The following is a 19,571-nucleotide window of genomic DNA, read 5'->3' on the forward strand; positions in this document are numbered from 1 at the left end:
AAAAAAAAAAATTTTTAGCCGGGCTCGGTGGCTCAGCCTGTAATCCTGCGCCTTTGGGAGGCTGAGGTGAGTGGATTGCCTAAGCCCGCGGGTTCGAGACCTGCCTGGGCAGCAAGACCTCATCTCTACAATAAATAAAAAAATCAACCAGGCATGTAGTGCATGCCTGTAATTCTGACTACTTGGAAGGCTGAGGTGGAAGGATCACCAGAGCCCAGCAGTTCGAGGCTGCAGTGGCCGATAGCGGCCACTGCACTCCAGTCTGGGCGACAGAGTGAGACTCCAACTCAAAAAAAAAAAAAATTTTTTTTTAATGAAAGTAAAAACAATATAAAATAACAACAAAAAATAAAGTCAAGGCCAAGCACAGTGGCTCATACTTGCAATCCCAGCACTTTGGAAGACTAAAGTAGGAGGACTGCTTGAACCCAAGAGTTTGAAACCAGTCTGGGCAACATAACCAGACCTCATCTCAACAACAACAACAACAACAACAACAACACAATAACAAAAAATAGCTGGGTATGTTGGCCCATGCCTGTAGTCCCAGTTACTCAGGAGGCTGAGGTAGAAGAATCGCCTAATCACAGGGAGTTGAGGTCAGGATTATGCTACAGCAGTTCAGTTTGGGTGACAGAGTGAGATTCCGACTCAAAAGAGTAGAGGGAAAAAAATTACCCTCCTTTCAGCCTGTGAACTTTAGACCAAAATATGCCCGTTTTTAAACTTGAAAGTAGCAAGTATATCATATCAAGTGCACAAAATTGCCGTTAAGGTAGTATGAAAGGAGGAATTTAGGAATCTGGTGAGTTTTTATCCCAATTCCAGATCCACCTCTTCACCAGATCCCGAGAAGTTTTCTGACCTTACCAAGTCTTATCACAGTGTTATTTAGACCTGTTAACACCTAGAACTTAAAAGATCACTCCCTTCTTGGTAACTCTTAACAGCTAAACTGCCTTGGTCCTACCTTTTCCCTCACCTTTTCACACCTCAGAGAAGAAACCAACCTGAGGCACTTTGTACAAATGGCCAGTGTTTGCTGAAATAAATCGCTCAAACCCAAAAATTTCATGAAAAAGAAAACATGAACATTCAATGCTTTTCATTTCTAATCCAGGGGGCAAGTGAGATATAAACAGGAACCTAAAGGTTTTTTTTTTTAATTTTTTGAATCACAGTCTTATTCTATTGCCCAGGTTGGAGTGCAGTGGCACAATCATAGCACACTTCAGCCTCCACTTCCTGGGCTCAGGCGATCCTTCTGCCTCAGCCTCCTGAGTAGCTGAGACTACAGGCATGAATCACCACACCCAGCTAATTTTTTGATTTTTGGTAGAGACAAGGTCTCACTATGTTGCCTAGGCTAGTCTCAAACTCCTGGGCTCAAACAATCCTCCTACCTTGGCCTCTTAAAGTACTAGGATTACAGTCATAGCCACCATGACCAGCCAGGAACCTAAACTTTATCAGTTCAGGTATCAGGTGGGACAAGGTTTGTCCAGTAAGCCCAGCATGGAGAATGTTGGGCAGCAGGACAAGATTTGCCCAATAAACCCAGCATGGAGGATGTTGGGGTACTGGCCCTGACTGATGGAAAAAAGTAGCTCTCCAAGATCAGAGCAGGTAACAGATGAGACATCCAAGAGGTCTGCAGATGCTGGACGAATCAGGCAGGTGCTTTATGCTGAAGGGACAATAGGTGAAATCTTAGGGTTAAGTGTCTAGTGAGTGGGGAATAATATGTAAGTATGACATCCAGAAATGGCTTGGATTTCACTGACTTAGGATAGTCAGGAAAGAACTGCAGCCCCTGCTTCAGGGCTGGACATACCCCTTGTAGTCAAAGGAATGGGGACATTATATCACATGAAGGAGAGATGGCAGTCAGGGCCAAGACACCTACATCAGGGATCAAGAACTTACACCACGATCCTGGAGGACATTTTATCGGAGGTTTGAGGAAGGGTTAATTTGTGGCAGGAGGTCCATGAAAAACGTATAGGGCTCCATTTGCCAGGGAGAAGGATGATTTGGGAACAAAAGCCTCCAGGAATGGAGTGTTTTAAATCCCCCAGGCCAGAGCTGGTGACTCTTCCTGCAGATGGTGGCCAAGAAGGCTCCGGGCCAGAGAAGGAAAGCGAGGGGGCAGAAAGTTCACAAAACTACATGGTTCTGTAAAAGGGGTGTAGAAAGCATGGCTTTGGACTTAGCCTGGCTCCTGCACATAAGGAGACATATTATGACCCTCAGACCATCTCCTTCCAGTTAATCCTGGCTGGTTTTGTCTGCTTTATAAGCCTGCTTTGTCCACTCCAGCCTTCCCTTTCTCAGATTTACTGCAGTTGTTGACACCCTTTGCTTTAGCCTCTCCCAGCCCCTAAACTAGTCCTGGCCAGAGCAGAGAAAATGGCAGCTTCCTTAGACCGACCGTAAAGGTCCTTAATTTACCTTGCTAATACCACTGACCTGGAATGAGCCTAGATGGGCATCGCTGACCCAGAACAAGGGACGAGTCTTCTATCTTCAGAATTTCTCCGGGCCACAGTCGTGGTAGGTATCCCAGGCTTGCCTGGGTTCCTGGCTCCCTCACTAGCCCTCTAACTTTCTAATTCGTCTGACTTCCAGCTATTCCCTGGCTTCTGCTTAGAGTGAACTAACAGCAAGTGCCTGGAATCATCTGGTGCTATATTCAATTCCCCTGGACTTGGCATGCCTGGTGGAACCATGGCCAACAACACACAGTGTCCATCCCAGGAACCAGCTTACAGATGGGTCGTAACCATTCCAGCTGACCACTGGCTTCCCTTGCCTTTAGACCCACTGAGATTCCAATATGTTTCTCATTAAAATATCCTGAAATGATTAAATACTGGAAGTAGCAATGGAAAATAAGATGCCCTGACAAGTGAGTTCCAGATTTGTAGAATTCCCTTTGTCCTAGATGTGTATCCTTAATTTGCATTCCCACTTTTTTCAACATTGCCAATAAAAGGGCACCTAAAATGTAATCGTTTATGCTAATGAGGAATCAGAATAAATCATCTTTCAGGAAAAATATTATCTATAAATCAGAAACATTTTGGTCAGGTGTAGTGGCTCACACTTATAATTCCAGCACTTTGGGAGGCTCAGGTGAGAGGTCTGCCTGAGTCACGGGTTTGAGACCAGCCTGGGTGACTTGGTGAGACCTCATCTCTACAATAATCATGAAATTAGATGGGTGTGGTGGCACATGACTGTGGGTCCAGCTACTTAGAAGGCTGAGGTAGAAGGATCACCTGAACCCAGCAGGTCGAGGCTACGGTGGCCATGAGCATGCCAATGCACTCCAGCCTGGGCAACAGAGTGAGACTCCAACAACAACAACAACAAAAATTAGATACATTTCACATTTAAATATATAATTTTTAAAGGGAGATGTGACAGATTTCCTAAGAAAAATGTAAAATGAAAAATTTGTTCTATGTTTTAGTTTGGAATGGATAAAATGCACATTACTTCACAGTTATATTCCCTCAGCAGAAACTGTACATCTTTTATATTAGTTGATCTGTAAAAGCAAAATGTTTAATACCACTTGCTCTTGTTCCTGTTCCAGAACATTCTGCAGTAGTTTCTGCTTGGTACTAAATTCTTGATGTAGGCTTTCCCATTTCATCCTCATCTGGTCTTCCGCGGATGATTTCTCCCCTTCCATCCCCAACTCCTGGGATAACACATCAGGTTTTTCGCTATTAGAAGAATAAATAATCTAAGTTTACAATATGTACAAAAAGCAGTGAGATATGTAACATATTGTGTGTACTAGACTTGGCCTCTAAAATTAGAATAAGATTAGTCACTGGTTTACATTTGAAAAATATACACTAAACCACAAATTTCAATACTAACCATAAAGCAACTATATTTTACTCATATTATCACTGAACCATGAACAGAGAGAACATTAAAAAATACACATAACAGCTTAGTATTAAATAAAAATAATTGTAACAGAATCAAAAAGCATAGAAAAATACAAATTAACATTTTTTGACAAATAGCCTACAAATTAGTTCAAAACCTTTCAAATGTTAGTCTACTGAGAACTTTTATGTTGAAAGCAGAGAAAATACAGGACACAGGAGGGGAATTCAGGACTAGGGAGGGCAGTAAAGCAATGGTCCCCAACCTTTTTGGCATCAGGGACTGGTTTCATGGAAAACAATTTTTCCAAGTACAGGATGGGAGGGAGAGGAAGAAGGGGAAGAGGGAGATCAACAGGCATTAGATTCTCATAAGGAGTGCGCAACCTAGATCCCTTGCATGATCAGTTCACACCAGGGTTCACGTTCCTATGAGAATCTAATGCCTGCTAATCTGACAGGAGATGGAGCTCAGCTCCGCTCACGTCACTCACCTCCTGCTGTGTGCGGCCTGGTTCCTAACAGGCCACGGACCAGTACCAGTCCGCGGCCCGGGGGTTAGGGACCCCTGCAGTACAGGACAAGGAATGATAGTTCAGGACATGGAAGGGTAGCACACTACAAGGGTGGACGGCACTGTAGCACCATCCCTAGAGACAGGCAGCAGTGTGACACCTGAGAAGGGGCATGGCTTTTAGGGTGAGACAGATCTGGATGAGAATCCTTGTTCCAGCACTCTCCATTTGTGACACAGAGTAATTTGTTTCACTTCTCTGTGCCTCAATTTTCTAATCTTTAAAATGAAGGTAGCTGCAGTGGCCATGAGCGTGCCACTGCATTCCCACCTGGGTGACAGAGTGAGATTCCAACCCCCACCCCCCCCCAAAAAGGTAGTATCACTCTAGCATAATTATGAGAACTGATGCCTATAACCCTATAAGCCTATAATGCCTATAACCCTAGTCTGGCAAATAACAGCCACTCAATAAATGAGGGCAAATATAATGTTCATGGAAACAGTAACAATCTATGGAGCCCAAATTCCAGTGGATCTTAATTTGTTGGGAGCTTTGAAGTCTTAGCTAAAAACATGTCATCTGAAGGGTATGCCAGAGATTAATCAATATTTTGGCACAAGGCCTTTTCCTCAAGTGGAAAAAAAGTAGCAAGTTTGTTGGGAGGAAAATATTGTACGGTTCTCCAAAGCCAACTCTTCTTAGAATTAGTATTAAATACAATAGTGTCTTTAGGTAAGCTTTGTGAACTAAGCCTTAACATTTCTATAAGTCGATGATGCAGAGATTCTAATTTCTAGGATGTCACTCAGAGAATCCCTTCCATCTGTTAGAGACAGGCAAGAAAGGTAATTTAAACAACACTAAAAAAGAGGGAGGGTCAACAGTGTGTAAGAAAATGGGTAAATGAGTTGTTATGTTCACAAGATAAAATGCTACTAAGCACTTAAAATGAAGAACTAGATCTATATGTATCAACATGCATGGATCCAAAAAAAAAAAAAAATCTTGGATGAAAAACTGCCAAAACATAAGTGATATCTCTAATTGAATGTCTGTCATATAAATATCTGAATTTTTACAATTTTAAAGAAACCAATTTAAATTTAAAAATAAGTTTTAAAGTTCCGATAAAATTAAACTTTGTTATTGTGTTTTCTTTTGTGGTAATAGATTATAGTGTCTCACTTTTAAATCATTTGTGTTTGCATAAAAATTTATTACAAATTCAGGGGAATATTTAAAATTTATATTTTTACATTTAATCATTGACACATGCAAAATGCCAGAAGCAAATCATTTAAAAGTTAGAATGCAGCCTTTTGTTACCCATGGAAATTATTCTTCTTTCTTTTGATATTTACATCAATGAATTTCCAGTTGACTTTCCTTAGTTATCTTAGAAGGTGCCCTCCATCAACCCTCTGAATGCTACATAGGTACTTATTGCGTATATAGTAAATTAGGGAATATATAAAGTAGGTCATACCCTTCCCACAGGGTTTGCTTACACAAACCAATTCACATTTATAGTCTTAGAAAATAATTGAATAAGTTAAGGGCTCAATATAAGGTTTTTTCCTATCAATCTTACATATATATATATATATGAATATAAGAATAAGATTATATATGTAATTTTATATATAAAAGTTTTATATATATACATATATATACAAATACATGCACACACTGTATGTAATCAACATTGCTGTCAGCATTAAATTGTTAAAAAAATGTATTCTAAATTCCTACATCTGCCTTCTCCAAAGTCAGTTTTATTTACCTACTTTCTATTTTAGTGCTTATGCACACATATACTATACTTTCAGTTTTATATCACATTTTTACTTATACATTTTCTGATCCTGCTATATCATTTTTTTTAGGATTATATATCACAAATTTTCTTCTTCAGTTTTTAAAAATACTAATAAGCATTTCTGTCATTTTCACTATTTGGTCTTATAAGTAATATTTCAAAAATCATCTGCATAATACATATTTACACTTTTATTTCTCCTGAAAAAATGTTCAGAAATGGGGAACGCAGTCAAACCTATTTGTCAAAGGATACTACCAAATTATAACCGTTAGCAGTACATGAACACAAAGGTTTCATTTAAAATTTTTTAGGCTAGCCACAATGGCTTATGCCTGAAATCCCAACTTTTTAGGAGGCCAAGGCGGGAGGATTGTTTGAGCACAGGAGTTCAAGACCAACCTGGGCAACATAGTGAGACCTTGCCTTTCTAAACAAACAAAAAAAGGTTAAAAAAAATTAGTCAGGCACAGTGGTGCATGCCTGCTGTCCCAACTACTTGAGAGACTGAGGCAAAAGGATTACCTGAGCCCAGGAGATTGAAGCTGCAGTGAGCCACGATCATGCTACTGTACTCCAGCCTGGGAGACAGAGTAAGATACAGATTCAAAAAAAAAAAACCTACAAATATTAAGTCCTTAGCTCTTACTCCACATACTAAGGGGAAAAAATTGAGTGAGACGTTTACATGCCTTCAAATGTCAGGGAAACCCAGTGAAGAGAAAATGAAAGGGTTTGGAAACATACCCAAGGCCACCAGAAGTCTCTGCCGTCGAATGCTGGGTTAGAATCTCTTCTCCACGACTGGCAACTGAGCGAAGGAGGCTCTTTTGCTCTGCTAATTCTTGCTCTAACTCCTGGTCAAGGCAAAGGACAAATGTAAACATCTTTGTTACTGTATGATTATTGTCTATAAACACGGTTCTATCTATACAATTCTCAGAGAACTTTAGTTGCAAGCTTTTAAGTTTGCCCATTGAATAATAGGTGTGGTTTAAGTAAATAAACATGTCTCCAAAATACTGTCTAGCTTTCTTTTGCTTTGATAAAGGAGATTTCTGAAAAATCTGGGAAAAACCAATGGGGGAAAACAAATTTTGCAGGGCAATGGTGCCCTCAAGTGGTACAAAATAAATTCTCCCTTTTAAAAATCAATACTATGCAAGCCAAATAGATCCTTGAGAGTAGCAACTTTTTAAAGTTGTCATGTCACTTACATACTTAATAAATTGGATTATCAGTTGATTTGGTTTACTTCTTCATTATCTTTAATATGAGGGGGGACTTCAAAAAATTGGAATTATCTTTGGGAGGGCAGGACCCTTGTAGTACACTCGGAATTTGTTCCTCTGGATCAAACAGTCAACCCAAGTTTGTATCTGGAAGTTTTGAGAAGGTTGCCTCACAATTTGTGGAAGAAACATCCTGAGTTTTGACAAACAGATGACTGGTTCTTCTACCATGACAACGCACCTGCCCACACCATGCTGAGTGTTCAGCAGTTTTTGACCAAAAACAGCATGACCCCCCACTCTCTACCCTCTCTATTCATCCCATCTCGCCCTGATGTTTTGTTGTTTCCCATATGAAAAAAGTCCTCAAGGGGAAATGTTTTGCCAGTGTGGAAGAGGTAAAACAGAAAAAAATGGCAGAAGCACTGAAAGGCATCAAAATGGATGAGTTCAAATATTGTTTTGACCAGTGGAAAAAGCATCTTGATAGATACATTGCATCAAATGGAGAGTATTTTGAAGGTAACTAAAGTTTAAATTTGTAAGAATAAATACACAATTTTTTATAAATACATTCTGGAGTTTTTGGGGGGAGTCCCTTCTAGTAAATGTTCTTGCTCTTTGAGAAAATAAAATATTTTAATATGCCCTTTATATATAGTGAAGGTATCAATAAGAAATCATTCTTAAGCATCAAGGCTCATTTGTTTCACTGGGCAATAATTTGCAATCCTATTTTGTGATGGTATCTAGTTGAAAGTAAAAAACAAATTACATTTCTTAAAAAACACACAAAAAACCCATGTAATTTCTCAAAGACCTTCCTGAGATTTTTAATATAATAAATAGATTTAAATGAAAGCAAACCTGAGTAAGTATCCCTGATAAGGCAGACTACAGTTGTGTTACACTATTTGTAAACCTAACCACAAACTTTTCTTAAGGACTGAACCTTCAAATGACCAGTCATTCCAGACGCTACAAGTCAATACACTAAACTGGTTATCCACATGTTGCTTCCTTCGAGGAGAAGATAGAGGGACCCTGTGTCTTTGGTACAGAAGCAACTTGTCCTTCTGCAACATTTCTCTCAAGTCCTTCCCTTGGCAGGACTACAGGCTAGAGAGAGGTGGGAAACACTTTACTTTTTGTTTCTGGAGATTGCTCTGCTGCTGGTGGGTCCGCGTGGTGCGGGCTTGGGTCAGCCATTCCTGGACACCGGGGCTCTGAGTGGCTGTCAAGTCAACATCGCTCTCCTCCTTCTCTTGTGCTGTTCCCTGGTTTTAATAAGGCAGAAATCAAGGGTCATGTTACCCACAGGAAAATTCTAACCAACAGGGAGAGAAGCCTACTTTGGTGTAATCTGTATAATGATACTAAAGCGGCTCCATTTGGATGTGAAACCACATTTAAAAAAAGAAAACAGTAACACAAAACCCATCTGGCATTTGCAGGAGCAATAAACAGATGATCATGCCTAGAAATATTTGAGGGGAAAACCCATTTATTTAGAGGTCAGACTTTTAGCTGACCGATGCGGTTACCAGATATTATTCCAGATTTTTTTTCCGCAAAAATATAACTCTAGATTCCTTTATGAATCTGTTTTTTAAGTCACACAAAGTTAAAACATTTCTCAAATGACCGTGACCCATCAGCATTTACTGTGTCTCTTCTGTGAGAGCCCCACCCTGCCCTATGTCACTTATGCTATCTAGGCCCATACAATGAATGCAAGAGACAAATACTTGCTTCCTAAAGAGTTTTCTAAAATGTTACTTAAAAAAGAGGTTTCACTATCTTTGAGAAGTAGTAAGTCCATGGTTCTGTAAGACGTCACACTTTCTAGAATTCAGTAAGAGCTTAAATTTGATATTCAGTTCATATGAAAGAAAATTTTTTTTTTATTAATCAATATTTTTTATTATGGTTTTGTGGGGTACAGTTAAGGGTTAGGTGTACAGTTACGTTTCATTCAGGCACCCTGTTGATAAGAGGTGTTTTCTCATCCCCAGACAGATATTTGCTACTGTTAATCCCATCCCCCCCATAGTTTCCCAGTACCATCAATCATTTTCTTATAGTATTACATTGGATGATGAAAGAAAATTTACTGGAGTATAGAGGTTAGTGGACCAAGCAAGGACTTCTCAAGGCAGCTGAGCATCCTCTGCTCACTGTTCACAGTCCAGGTTCCAGAACTCTGTTACACAGGACTGCAGGATTTTACACAGGACTGCAGGATAAAGTCAAATGCAGGTAACTCAAATCCCAAGGCACTTAACAAGGCAGGAAGCCTTGTGCAGATACCAGTCTTTATGAACCTTCAATGTCCACCCCACGAGGGCCCTAGATTTGAATTATTCCTAGAATATTCTATTTTTGAGTGTCTGCCAGATAGCTACGTTTGTAGACTGCTCTACAAAATACATAGACTCTACTCAAGTAAGAGAAACCTTTAAGCATCTTTCTTTCAAGACCATTGAAATCAGCAACCTCTATACACCAGTAAATTAAAAAAAATTTGGCCAGGTGCAGTGGCTCATGCCTGCAAGCCCAGCACTTTAGGAGGCCAAGGAAGGAGGACTGCTTGAGCTCATGAGCTTGAGACCAGCCTAGGCAACACAGTGAGACCTCATCTCTATGAAAAAGAAAATAAAATTAACTAGGCATTGTGGCATACATCTATAGTCCCAGCTATCCAGGAAGCTGAGGTAGAAGGACCACCTGAGTCTGGGAGGTTGAGGCTGCAGTGAGCTATGATTATGCCACTGCATTCCAACCTGGGCGCCAGAGACCTTGACTCAAAAAAAATCATTTAACTGTGGCCATATGTGACTATCATTTTATAAATCTGAATGCTTAGCGGAGCCTTTAGAGGTCAATGATTAATAAATAAAGGTGGGATCTCTACCACCATCACCAGAAGTTGGCCCACTGTGAGGCTGATTTTGATTAAGTCTGACCATAGAGAAAGATAATGACTCATCACCTAGGCCAAGAGTGGATCCTTTCTGCCTGATTATTGTAATAGAATGTGAAAGGCCCTAAAACACTGCATATCAAATGGGATTAGTTTTGAATGTGCACCTTTCTACTCACATACATTCCTGTGTTAAAGGACAAAATACAGGATCAATATAACTCATTCACTAAATACTCATTAAGTACCCACTAAGTGTCAGACACTGTTTCTAGAAGCTGGGAGTAGTCTGCAAAGCCAGACAAGGTGGGGAGTCAGATAATGCGCAAACCAGGTGCATGGAAAGCTGGTGCAAAGACCAAACCAGAGCTGGAAAGCTGGTGCAAAGACCCTAAAGTGAAAGAAAAATTGGGCATTTCAGAAACAACAGTGGCAGGGAAGAGGCCAGTTTGGCTAGAGTTGCGGGAGGAGGGAGGATGTGGGGGCGGGAGGAGGAGGAGGGACCTTTCACAGGTTGCCTCCACAGGGGAGTTTTGTCATCCAGCCATTCATTTCCCCTGCCCCTTGCTTCTTTTTGCCAAGTCTCACCATGGAACGGGATTCAGCCATTCCAACTCATCCAGCCTAACTGCCCACAGAGACCCTTCTCTCCTCATTTTCAGAATTTTACACTCACCATTTTAGAGAAACAGATGGGGTCTATTTATCCTTCTGTTTTTCTCATGAGAATCTCATGATTAAATTGTAGAATGACTGAGATAATGAGCTGTACCTTTGTTTTTGCAACATTGGTATGGGTGCTTGAAGCTATATGAACAGAAGCAAGCCATAACACTTGTGGGTAATATTACATATGCCCCTTTCCCAGACTCTGAGGTTACCTTAGCTCACAAATACTTCCTTTTTTAAAAAAAGATCCAGCTTCTCAGTCAGAAGATGTGGTTTAGGTAGAACAACGGGAGTGCACTGGTCTAAGTATGCTATTTGTATTTTGGGAGACCTTCAGAATGGGTGACTAGTGATGCCCAGTTCACTAAGTTCACCACCCTCTCAAGAATGTCTCTCCAAGATAAGCAGGGATTTTCCTGAAGGTGGGACTTTAGACAGATGGGCATTCCTTCAGGACTGGAGCCCAGGATAATCTACATGAAACAGATTCTTTCTCATCTAAGAATCTACCATCTTCCAAGAATAAGCTCTAAAAGATCCTGGTTCTTCCAGGCAAGGATGAAATAGCAGGTCAAAAGGGATTTGCAGAGAATGACCTCAAGAGGTCAATGTATGAGACTGAAAGTTGTCCACAATCTGAGCTGTTCCAGCTGACAAAATAGTGACCCTGGCCATGACCTGCTGACTCTCTTTTGTGGGATCCAGGCCACTTCCTCTCTGCTTTTCTCTTCAGCAAAGATTTGTTTTTCAGAGTCCAGGCTGAAGACTCTCTTGGAAACGTCTCACCCCACCGGGCACCAACTCACTCTTCCATGTCTGATTGGCAGCATCTCTTTTAAATTCCTCACATCAAATTTGTGCTTGGAAAAATGACAATTGAAATGTCAGATCTGAAGAACAACTTCCTCACTTTTGCATGCACAGACGTATATTCAGATTCTATGTGGTTGGGTTCAGATTTTCAGTTAGGGAATTTTTCTTGGACTGACTTAGTAATTTTGAAACATAAGATTTGGACCACAGGAAGTAAGACATGATTGAGAATCCAGTTCAGATTTCATTCTCTTTCCCCTCGGGATGAGAAGGCACTGCCTGAAGGAATATAATTATGGCAATTACCTTCTCTGAGGTGTGATAACGCAGTTTTCTCTCATATCCAGGGAATGAAAGGTAAGGCAGCTTCTGTCACCAGAGTACCCCCACTGGGTGGGGCTACATAAGCTGTTTGTTTTAGAAATACTAGAACTAACCACTATTGCCAGGAACATTCCTTGGAAGATGGATGAGGACTGGGAAATGCTAAACATGAAATAAAACTTTTCTTTATACAACATCTGATTATTTTTATGGGACAGACTTCACTCTGCTTCTTCAATGGCTGATAATGTGTAACTAGGACCTAAGCTTCTGAGGAAGAAAGATATCATGTAACTCAAAAACTATTATTACACAAACTTCAAGTTTGTATCTCTTCATAAAGAGAAGCAGTCTATTTGGGGGGAAACAAAGAAGAAGGGTTATTCACTGATGGCTATACAAGTCCAGTTAGTTAAAAAGAATGCAAATAAGAGGCAATACCATTTTACAGATATAGTAGCACTAAGAGATTGTGTGCTTATAGCCACATAGACTGAAAAAGGTACTCCAGCCTCCTGAATCAGCCAAGCCCTAATTAAAAAGCACACCATTCCTGATATCTACACTTAATGGAAGATTCTTTCCCCCAATTAACTCTAGCTATTTTCAGACCAATTTCAAATTATTTTTAGTTTTCTGCATAAAGGGAAATGATCCTTTACATAGAAATAATAATGTAAAGAGAGATATTTTTATTCCCACAGATAGAAAAATAATTTCCTCAGAAAGTTTTAATTTAAAAAAAATCTATTGATATTGTATACGCTAGGAACTTCATTAGATGAAGAATGATAAAATTTATAGATATTTTAAAAATAAACAATAACCAGTCCAGGCATGGTAGCTCACACCTGTAATCCAAGCACTTTAAGAGGCTGAGGGAAGAGGATCTCTCCAGATCAAGCATTTGAGACCAGCCTGGGCAACATGAGAGCTCTCCCATCTCTGAAAAATATATTAAAGCTAGTTGGGCATGGTGGTGCACATTTGTAGTCCCAGCTACTCAGTAGGCTGAGGTGGGATAATTGCTTGAGCCCAGGAGTTCAAGCCTGCAGTAAGCTATGATTGTGCCATTACACTCCAACCTGAGTGACACAGCCAAGACTCTGCCTCTAAAAATAAATAAAATACATAAATAATTTTAACATAATAAATACATAGTAATAATAAAATGAAAATAGTAACTACTTTCAATGCAGTGGAATACTTCACACAACAGCGTCTTCAGGAAAGCTTGCACTTGACAAAGTCAGGACTCTGCTCAATTTAAATAACTCCTGTGTCTCTAGGGCGGGACATGCTGGATGTGGGCACCTCAGGGCTGTGCGCATGCTTAGCCCAGCCCCGATAAGTCTCAAAAATGTGACTTGTAAACAGTTGGTTATTGTTATTCATTATAATAATTGTTGTAACTTGGGCATTTACTGTAAGCATTACTTTGGATGAAGATCCTCAGGCTACTTTTTAAAAGCCAAATATCATTATTATTAACTGCATTTTGCAAATGAGGAAGTTGATCTGTAGGAAAGTTGAAGGATAGCAGGAAACTGCAGGGGTATGGGTTGTAGGGGGCGGGGAGGCGGGATTGGCAGTGGTGGGAATCTGCCTGGGGGGGCACATCTCATCAACAAGGGTATCTGCATGATGAACATTTGTATACCTAAGCCTGAATTGTACACCACATCTTTAAAATAAAAAAATTAAAAGTTAAAAAAAAAAAGAAAATTGAGGGAAATTCAAGGAGTTTGCCCCAGGTCACCAAGATAAGGAGACCTCAAGCCTGGCCCATCGATACTTTATTTGGCACACAACAGAATTGAATGTGAACATTTAAAAATTGGTTGATTTTGGTTGGGCATGGTGGCTCACACCTGTTATCCAGCACTTTGGGAGGCTGAGGCAGGAGGACTGCTTGAGCCCAGGAGTTCAAGACTAGCCCAGGCAACACAGAAAGACCTCATCTCTTAAAACAAACAAAACTAGTCAAGTGTGGTGGCGTGCACATGTAATCCCAGCTACTTGGGAGGCTGAGGCAGAAGGATCATCTGAGCCAAGGGGGTCAACACTGCTGTGAGTTGTGATTCTGTCACTGCTCTCCAGCCTGGGCAACAAAATGAGACTCAGACAAAAAAAAAAAATAGGGAGGAGGAAGATGTTAAAAATAAATAAAAATTTTCTATCTCTTAAGAGACTGGAAGATCTAACAAGGTTGACTACAAGTTCTTGTTTGACAATAGCTGGGGCCGAGTAACAGCTACTTCCCAGGAGCCTAGCTGCTGAGGGCTTGATTGGGCCTGCTTCGCTCCTTGGTAAGTCCACCTCAGACACTAAGGCCTTGGAATGTACGGTCCCTGCCTTGTTTAATCCCTTCGTGTATATGGGAGTATCCGGCTACCTCTTCTCTCCTACCTGCCTACAGGGGTAGGGCGGAGTAAGGGTGAAATACACACGCTTTAAAATGATTACTATTCTACATGTGAAACTTTGAAGGCTTTCCCATTTATTTACTTTCCTTAACAATAGAGTTTATTCACAGATCACCAATGAAGAAAGAAAAATGCGTTATGTGTTAGACTGATAATACCTGTTTATGAAACTAATTGAATTGTTGTGTACTTTGATGACAGAAAAATCATCACAATTTGTTCAATTTTAATATGCTTTTCTTCTTTTAGCAATTATAAAGTCAGATTGCATGCACATTTTCAAGTAAATTTAAATTTAAAGTGAAAAGTTGTGTTTTGTTTATATTTGCATTTACTTATCTAAGAAGGAGTTCAACATCATTTCATATATTAGTTGTCCATTTGTATCTTTTTTCCTGTAAACTATCTCTTCATGTCTTTTGTCCATATTTCTATTAGAGGATCTTATCTTATCTTTTCTTTTCGTTCTTTTTTTTTTTTTAGTTAGTCTCACCCTGTTGCCCAGGCTGGAGTGCAAAAATTTCATATCCCATTGGTATGAAAGAAGGAATATAATTGTACATTATTTCTTTAGTTTGTTTTTTGTTTGCAGATATGAAAGCTATGAATTATCTATTTTTTAAATACTCTAGTCATCTTCCTAAACTCTGTCATTGCTTCTGATATTTTTCAGTTGATTAGGTTTGGTTTATCATATAATTATATGATTAGAAAATACTGAAAAATATGCAGGTTAGTCTAAACAATCATCACTACACTGCGAAAACAGAAACAATCACAGTAAACTTCCATTATGTATCCACCACAATATTTAAGTCCTGCTTCTTGCCAACATTTGTATTCCAATATAGATGCTTTTCCTCCTTCCTCTTTTTTTTTTTTTTAATAAGTAGAGAAGAAATTGGCCTGGTCTCAACCATTATTACAGGAGGAAGGTTTAAAAATTAAAAGAAGGTACAGTTTGGATTAGAGCACAAGAAGGACCAGATGACACCGTCAGAAGCATATGCAGAGTGGGGACAATTATGGGGCTTCTGGGCTACCTGGTCCTTGACTTAGCAGGAAGGGTAGGAGAGACAGAACTCTCTAATTTTGATCCTGTCAAATTCTAAGACCAAACTCTCCACTTTTGTTCCTGTCCTTTCCCTTCTACACAAGAATACTCTTGTCACCTTACTCCTTTTTAATCTTTTTTTTCCCTCTACTGATTTATTTCCATCTATTTGTAAACATGTCATTATTTTTCTGATCTTTAAACTAAATGACATTTTTTTCAAAGGGCTTCTCATAGCTTATCTCATTTCTCTGCATACCACTTTATAGCAAAACTCCTGGTATAGCCTGTACCCTCTCTCTCCAGTTCCACTCCTTTTATTCTCACTTTCACTTCAGAGTGCTTTCTGCTCCTAGCCCTCCACTGAATCAGCTGTTGTTGAGGTCACAAATGATCTGCAAGTTGGCAAGTCTAGTGGACAGTTCCCCAGGGTTGGTGTGAGGACATCAGTCTTCTTTGCCTATCCTCATTCCCTTGGTGAGCTCCTCATATCATGCCTCTAAGTACCAGCTAAAGGCTGATGACTTCAGTCTAAGTCTCTCCCCTGAATTCCAACTGCTACTTGACATTTGGTAATGTAGTCTGCATTTCAAATTTAAGCAGTCCAAAACTAAACTACTGACCTAACTATATCTTCTTCCTCAAAATCTGTTCCTCATATGGTCTTCATCTTTTCAATTATCCAGAATCTGACAGGTTCTTACCACCTCTCCCTCAGGGCTATTACTGCTTTTTCCCTGGTCCCTCAGCTCCCACCTTGGTCCTTCTGAGGCAGCGTAGTCAGTGTTAGCTAGACATAGATACATTTCTTGTAAGCAGTTTTAGAAATAGAGGAAGCATTCAGTCACTTTTCGTATCACATCAGACCTGAGCACCCTGTGTGCTGGGCTGGTATGTAGACTCCCAGAGCTCATCAAAGGAAAAGCCCATCAAAGTGGTTCCCTGATGGGAATTGAAAGCTATAGAAATGATAATCAGACCACCTTTTAGCTCATAAATGTACACATTCACAAAGTATAGCAAGTCTAATGTCAAAGGCAAAATGTGTATTCTAAGAAAAGGCCACCCCTGCCCCACCTATCAGAGGCCGAGAGATGATAATCTCTCCAGAGCAGATACCTGTAACCCACTCATTAACATATTAATCACTAAGTAGCTATATCAACTTCTTGTCAAAAGCAAAAATTGGGTCTTTCTCCAAGACCTCAGTGCTGAGGCACATTCCTCTACATCTCTCCCTTTACCTCTAATAAATTATGTTTTAAAACTTTGCTGGCTACCCTGAAAATCCTTTCAGTAGTGAGTCAAAGAACCCATGACTGTTGTGCCACAACCCAACCTGGCAACACTCTTACAGGGTTAAAATCTCATCCTGTTACTCCTCTGCTTCCAAACACTCCAGGGGCTTCTTATCTTCCCGAGCCAAAGTCTATATGATGTCTGTGGGGTCCTTTAGTCTATTAGTACCTTGATACTTGTCTGCTACAGTCTGAAGGTTTGTGTCTTCCTGTAAATTCACACCTCGAAACCGGATGCTCAAGGTAATAATACTAGGAGGCAGGATCATAAGGGTGGAGCCATCATGTGACCGGTGTCCTCACCTGGATGTTGAGCTGCTTGTCATGAAGGGCCCTCTGCAGCTCCAGCAGGCTCCCCTTGAGCCTCCTCAGCTTGCCCGCCAGCTGCTCAGCCTCATCCTTAGTGTGAGCCTTGCCCTCCAGCAGTAGGTTTTCATTGTGAACTGAGAGCTCCGACAAGGCCACCACCTTCTGCTCAATTTCCACCAGCATGTTCTAGACAAACAGAAATAAGGATGAAAGCCACACAGCCTGCCAGACTTTGCAAAGATTGCTTCCCACAGCAAAGCACAACTCTTGTAGTCTTTCACCCAACAATCAGCTTTTGTGACTTTTTTCCGGTAGTTTTCTGATAGCCTTGAAGAATAAAATATAGCAGGGGTCCCCAACCAGTCCATGGTCTGTTAGGAACTGGGCTACACAGCAGAAAGTGAGCAGTGGGCTAGCCAGTGTAGCTTTATCTGTATTCACAGCTGCTCCTCATTGTTTGCATTATTGCCTGAGCTTCACCTCCTGTCAGATCAGCAGTGGCATTAGACTCTCATAGAAGTGCCAACCCTATCGTGAACTGTACATGTGAGGGATCTAGGTTTTGCACTCCTTATGAGAATCTAATGCCTGATAACCCAAGATGGAGCTGAGCTGGTAATGCTAGCATTGTCCCCCATCATCCCCAGATGGGACGACTAGCTGCAGGGAAAAAAGTTCAGGGCTCCCACTGATTCTGTATTATGGTAACATTATATATTACAATGTAATAATAATATAAATATAGTGCACAATAAATGTAATGCACTTGAATCATCCCAAAACCATCCTCCTCCCACCCCTGCCCCAGTCCCTAAGAATATTGTCTTCCACGAAACTGGTCCCTGATGCCAAAGAGGTTGGGGACCACTGGTGTATAGACTTTTTGTTTAATTGCCTGAGTTTCTTAGTTTTTCTCTTTTTAAAAAAGAGAAAGTGCTGAGGGCCTAGAATATTGTGAGGCCTAAGAAAATGTTCAATTTTAATTTCCTTTGAAATCAGAAGAATAAAATAAATAATATGAAATACAAAGTAATGACTCCACCCCGGATGACATGTCTGTACTATAGCAGTTGTAAAATGAAAACATAAATTTTAATGTTTTTTATGGGGGATAGGGCTTATGAAAGCAAGGTGACCTGGCCCATATGACAAACACATATGAGTACATTTTTATACAGGAGATAAGGAGAAAAGGCCATTGCCTTACTATTACGCCATCATCATTATTATTTTATTATTTGCGGCTAGATTAAGATACTTATGGCCAATAATAGTGAAAATGTCACATGATCAACCATTTTCTTGTCAATTTGAATAAGATTAATTCAAAACATTGCTTCTTTGGGTTAATTTTTTTTTTCAGGTTGCTGATATTTTTTCAAATGTATTTTTAACCTTACATTTGCAAAAGTTTTTCTTAAAATTTTACTTTCACTCTCTATGACAACTTTCTAGTGCTATAGGACTTTCCTGTAAAATGAGACTAAATCCAGAGAAGCAGCAAAATAGTCTCCCTTCTACCAAGTAAGGCTTAAAACAAAACAAAAAGATGAAGAAAAAAATCAAACAAAACAACACATTTTATTTTCAATAGAAGTCATCCTGCTTTTCTGTTTCTTAATTCTGATCTCTTTGAAATGCTCCTTCTAACTAAAGTAATTTATTAATGAGAAAATATATTTTATTTTCTTCTACAAGATCAGAATTATTGTTATCCCATCAACCTTGAGGGCTATAACTACAAACCAAAAAACTAGAACTAAGTGGACAAGTGAAACGTTTACAGAAATGAGTTTTAAAGGCTGACTTCCTGAGCATAATTCTTGAGAAATTAATATAATTCCGTAAGAGCTAATTTTCCCATTAGGCAAGACAGGCACAGGGCTGAAGGCCCAGAATACTTTGAGGCCCAAGGAAGAGTTCAATTTTAATTTCCTTTGAAATCAGAAGAAGAAAAAAATGATATGAAATATATATATAAAGTAATGAATCCACACAGATTATATGTCTTTGTACCATAGCAATAATAAAATAAAAATGTAATTTTTAATATCTTTTTCAAATTAAGGAAAGCAGATGCATTAAAGAGAAGATCATTGTGAAGGGTACAACAGGCAGGACAGCAGGGAGAGTGTCTGCTTCTGCAAAGAGGCAGTGGCCTGAGGTTTTTCCCAGTAGAGTTTGACTTTTTCTTTGGTTAGGGTGAGTTTTCGGATTCCCGTCATGCATTTGGGTTCCAGCAAATGAGGCAGGTCTGATTAGCTGATGTTTGGCCTTG

General features: G+C 39.8%; 1 protein-coding gene across 1 annotated transcript in view; it reads right to left on the reverse strand.

Moving 5' to 3' along the window:
* SYNE1 (spectrin repeat containing nuclear envelope protein 1) overlaps positions 1-19,571 on the reverse strand; it is a 391,665-nt gene that overhangs the window by 138,269 nt on the left and 233,825 nt on the right. Inside the window, exons 92-95 of the mRNA XM_021716025.1 lie at positions 17,288-17,479; positions 8,623-8,754; positions 6,993-7,102; positions 3,578-3,734 (exon numbers count right to left, since the gene is read on the reverse strand). Of these exons, the coding sequence (XP_021571700.1) occupies positions 3,578-3,734; positions 6,993-7,102; positions 8,623-8,754; positions 17,288-17,479 (591 nt within the window). The remainder of the gene's footprint in view (positions 1-3,577; positions 3,735-6,992; positions 7,103-8,622; positions 8,755-17,287; positions 17,480-19,571) is intronic.

Source organism: Carlito syrichta, unplaced genomic scaffold (genome assembly GCF_000164805.1).
Source record: "Carlito syrichta isolate Samal-C Ts95f unplaced genomic scaffold, Tarsius_syrichta-2.0.1 Scaffold308114, whole genome shotgun sequence".
NCBI lineage: Eukaryota > Metazoa > Chordata > Mammalia > Primates > Tarsiidae > Carlito > Carlito syrichta.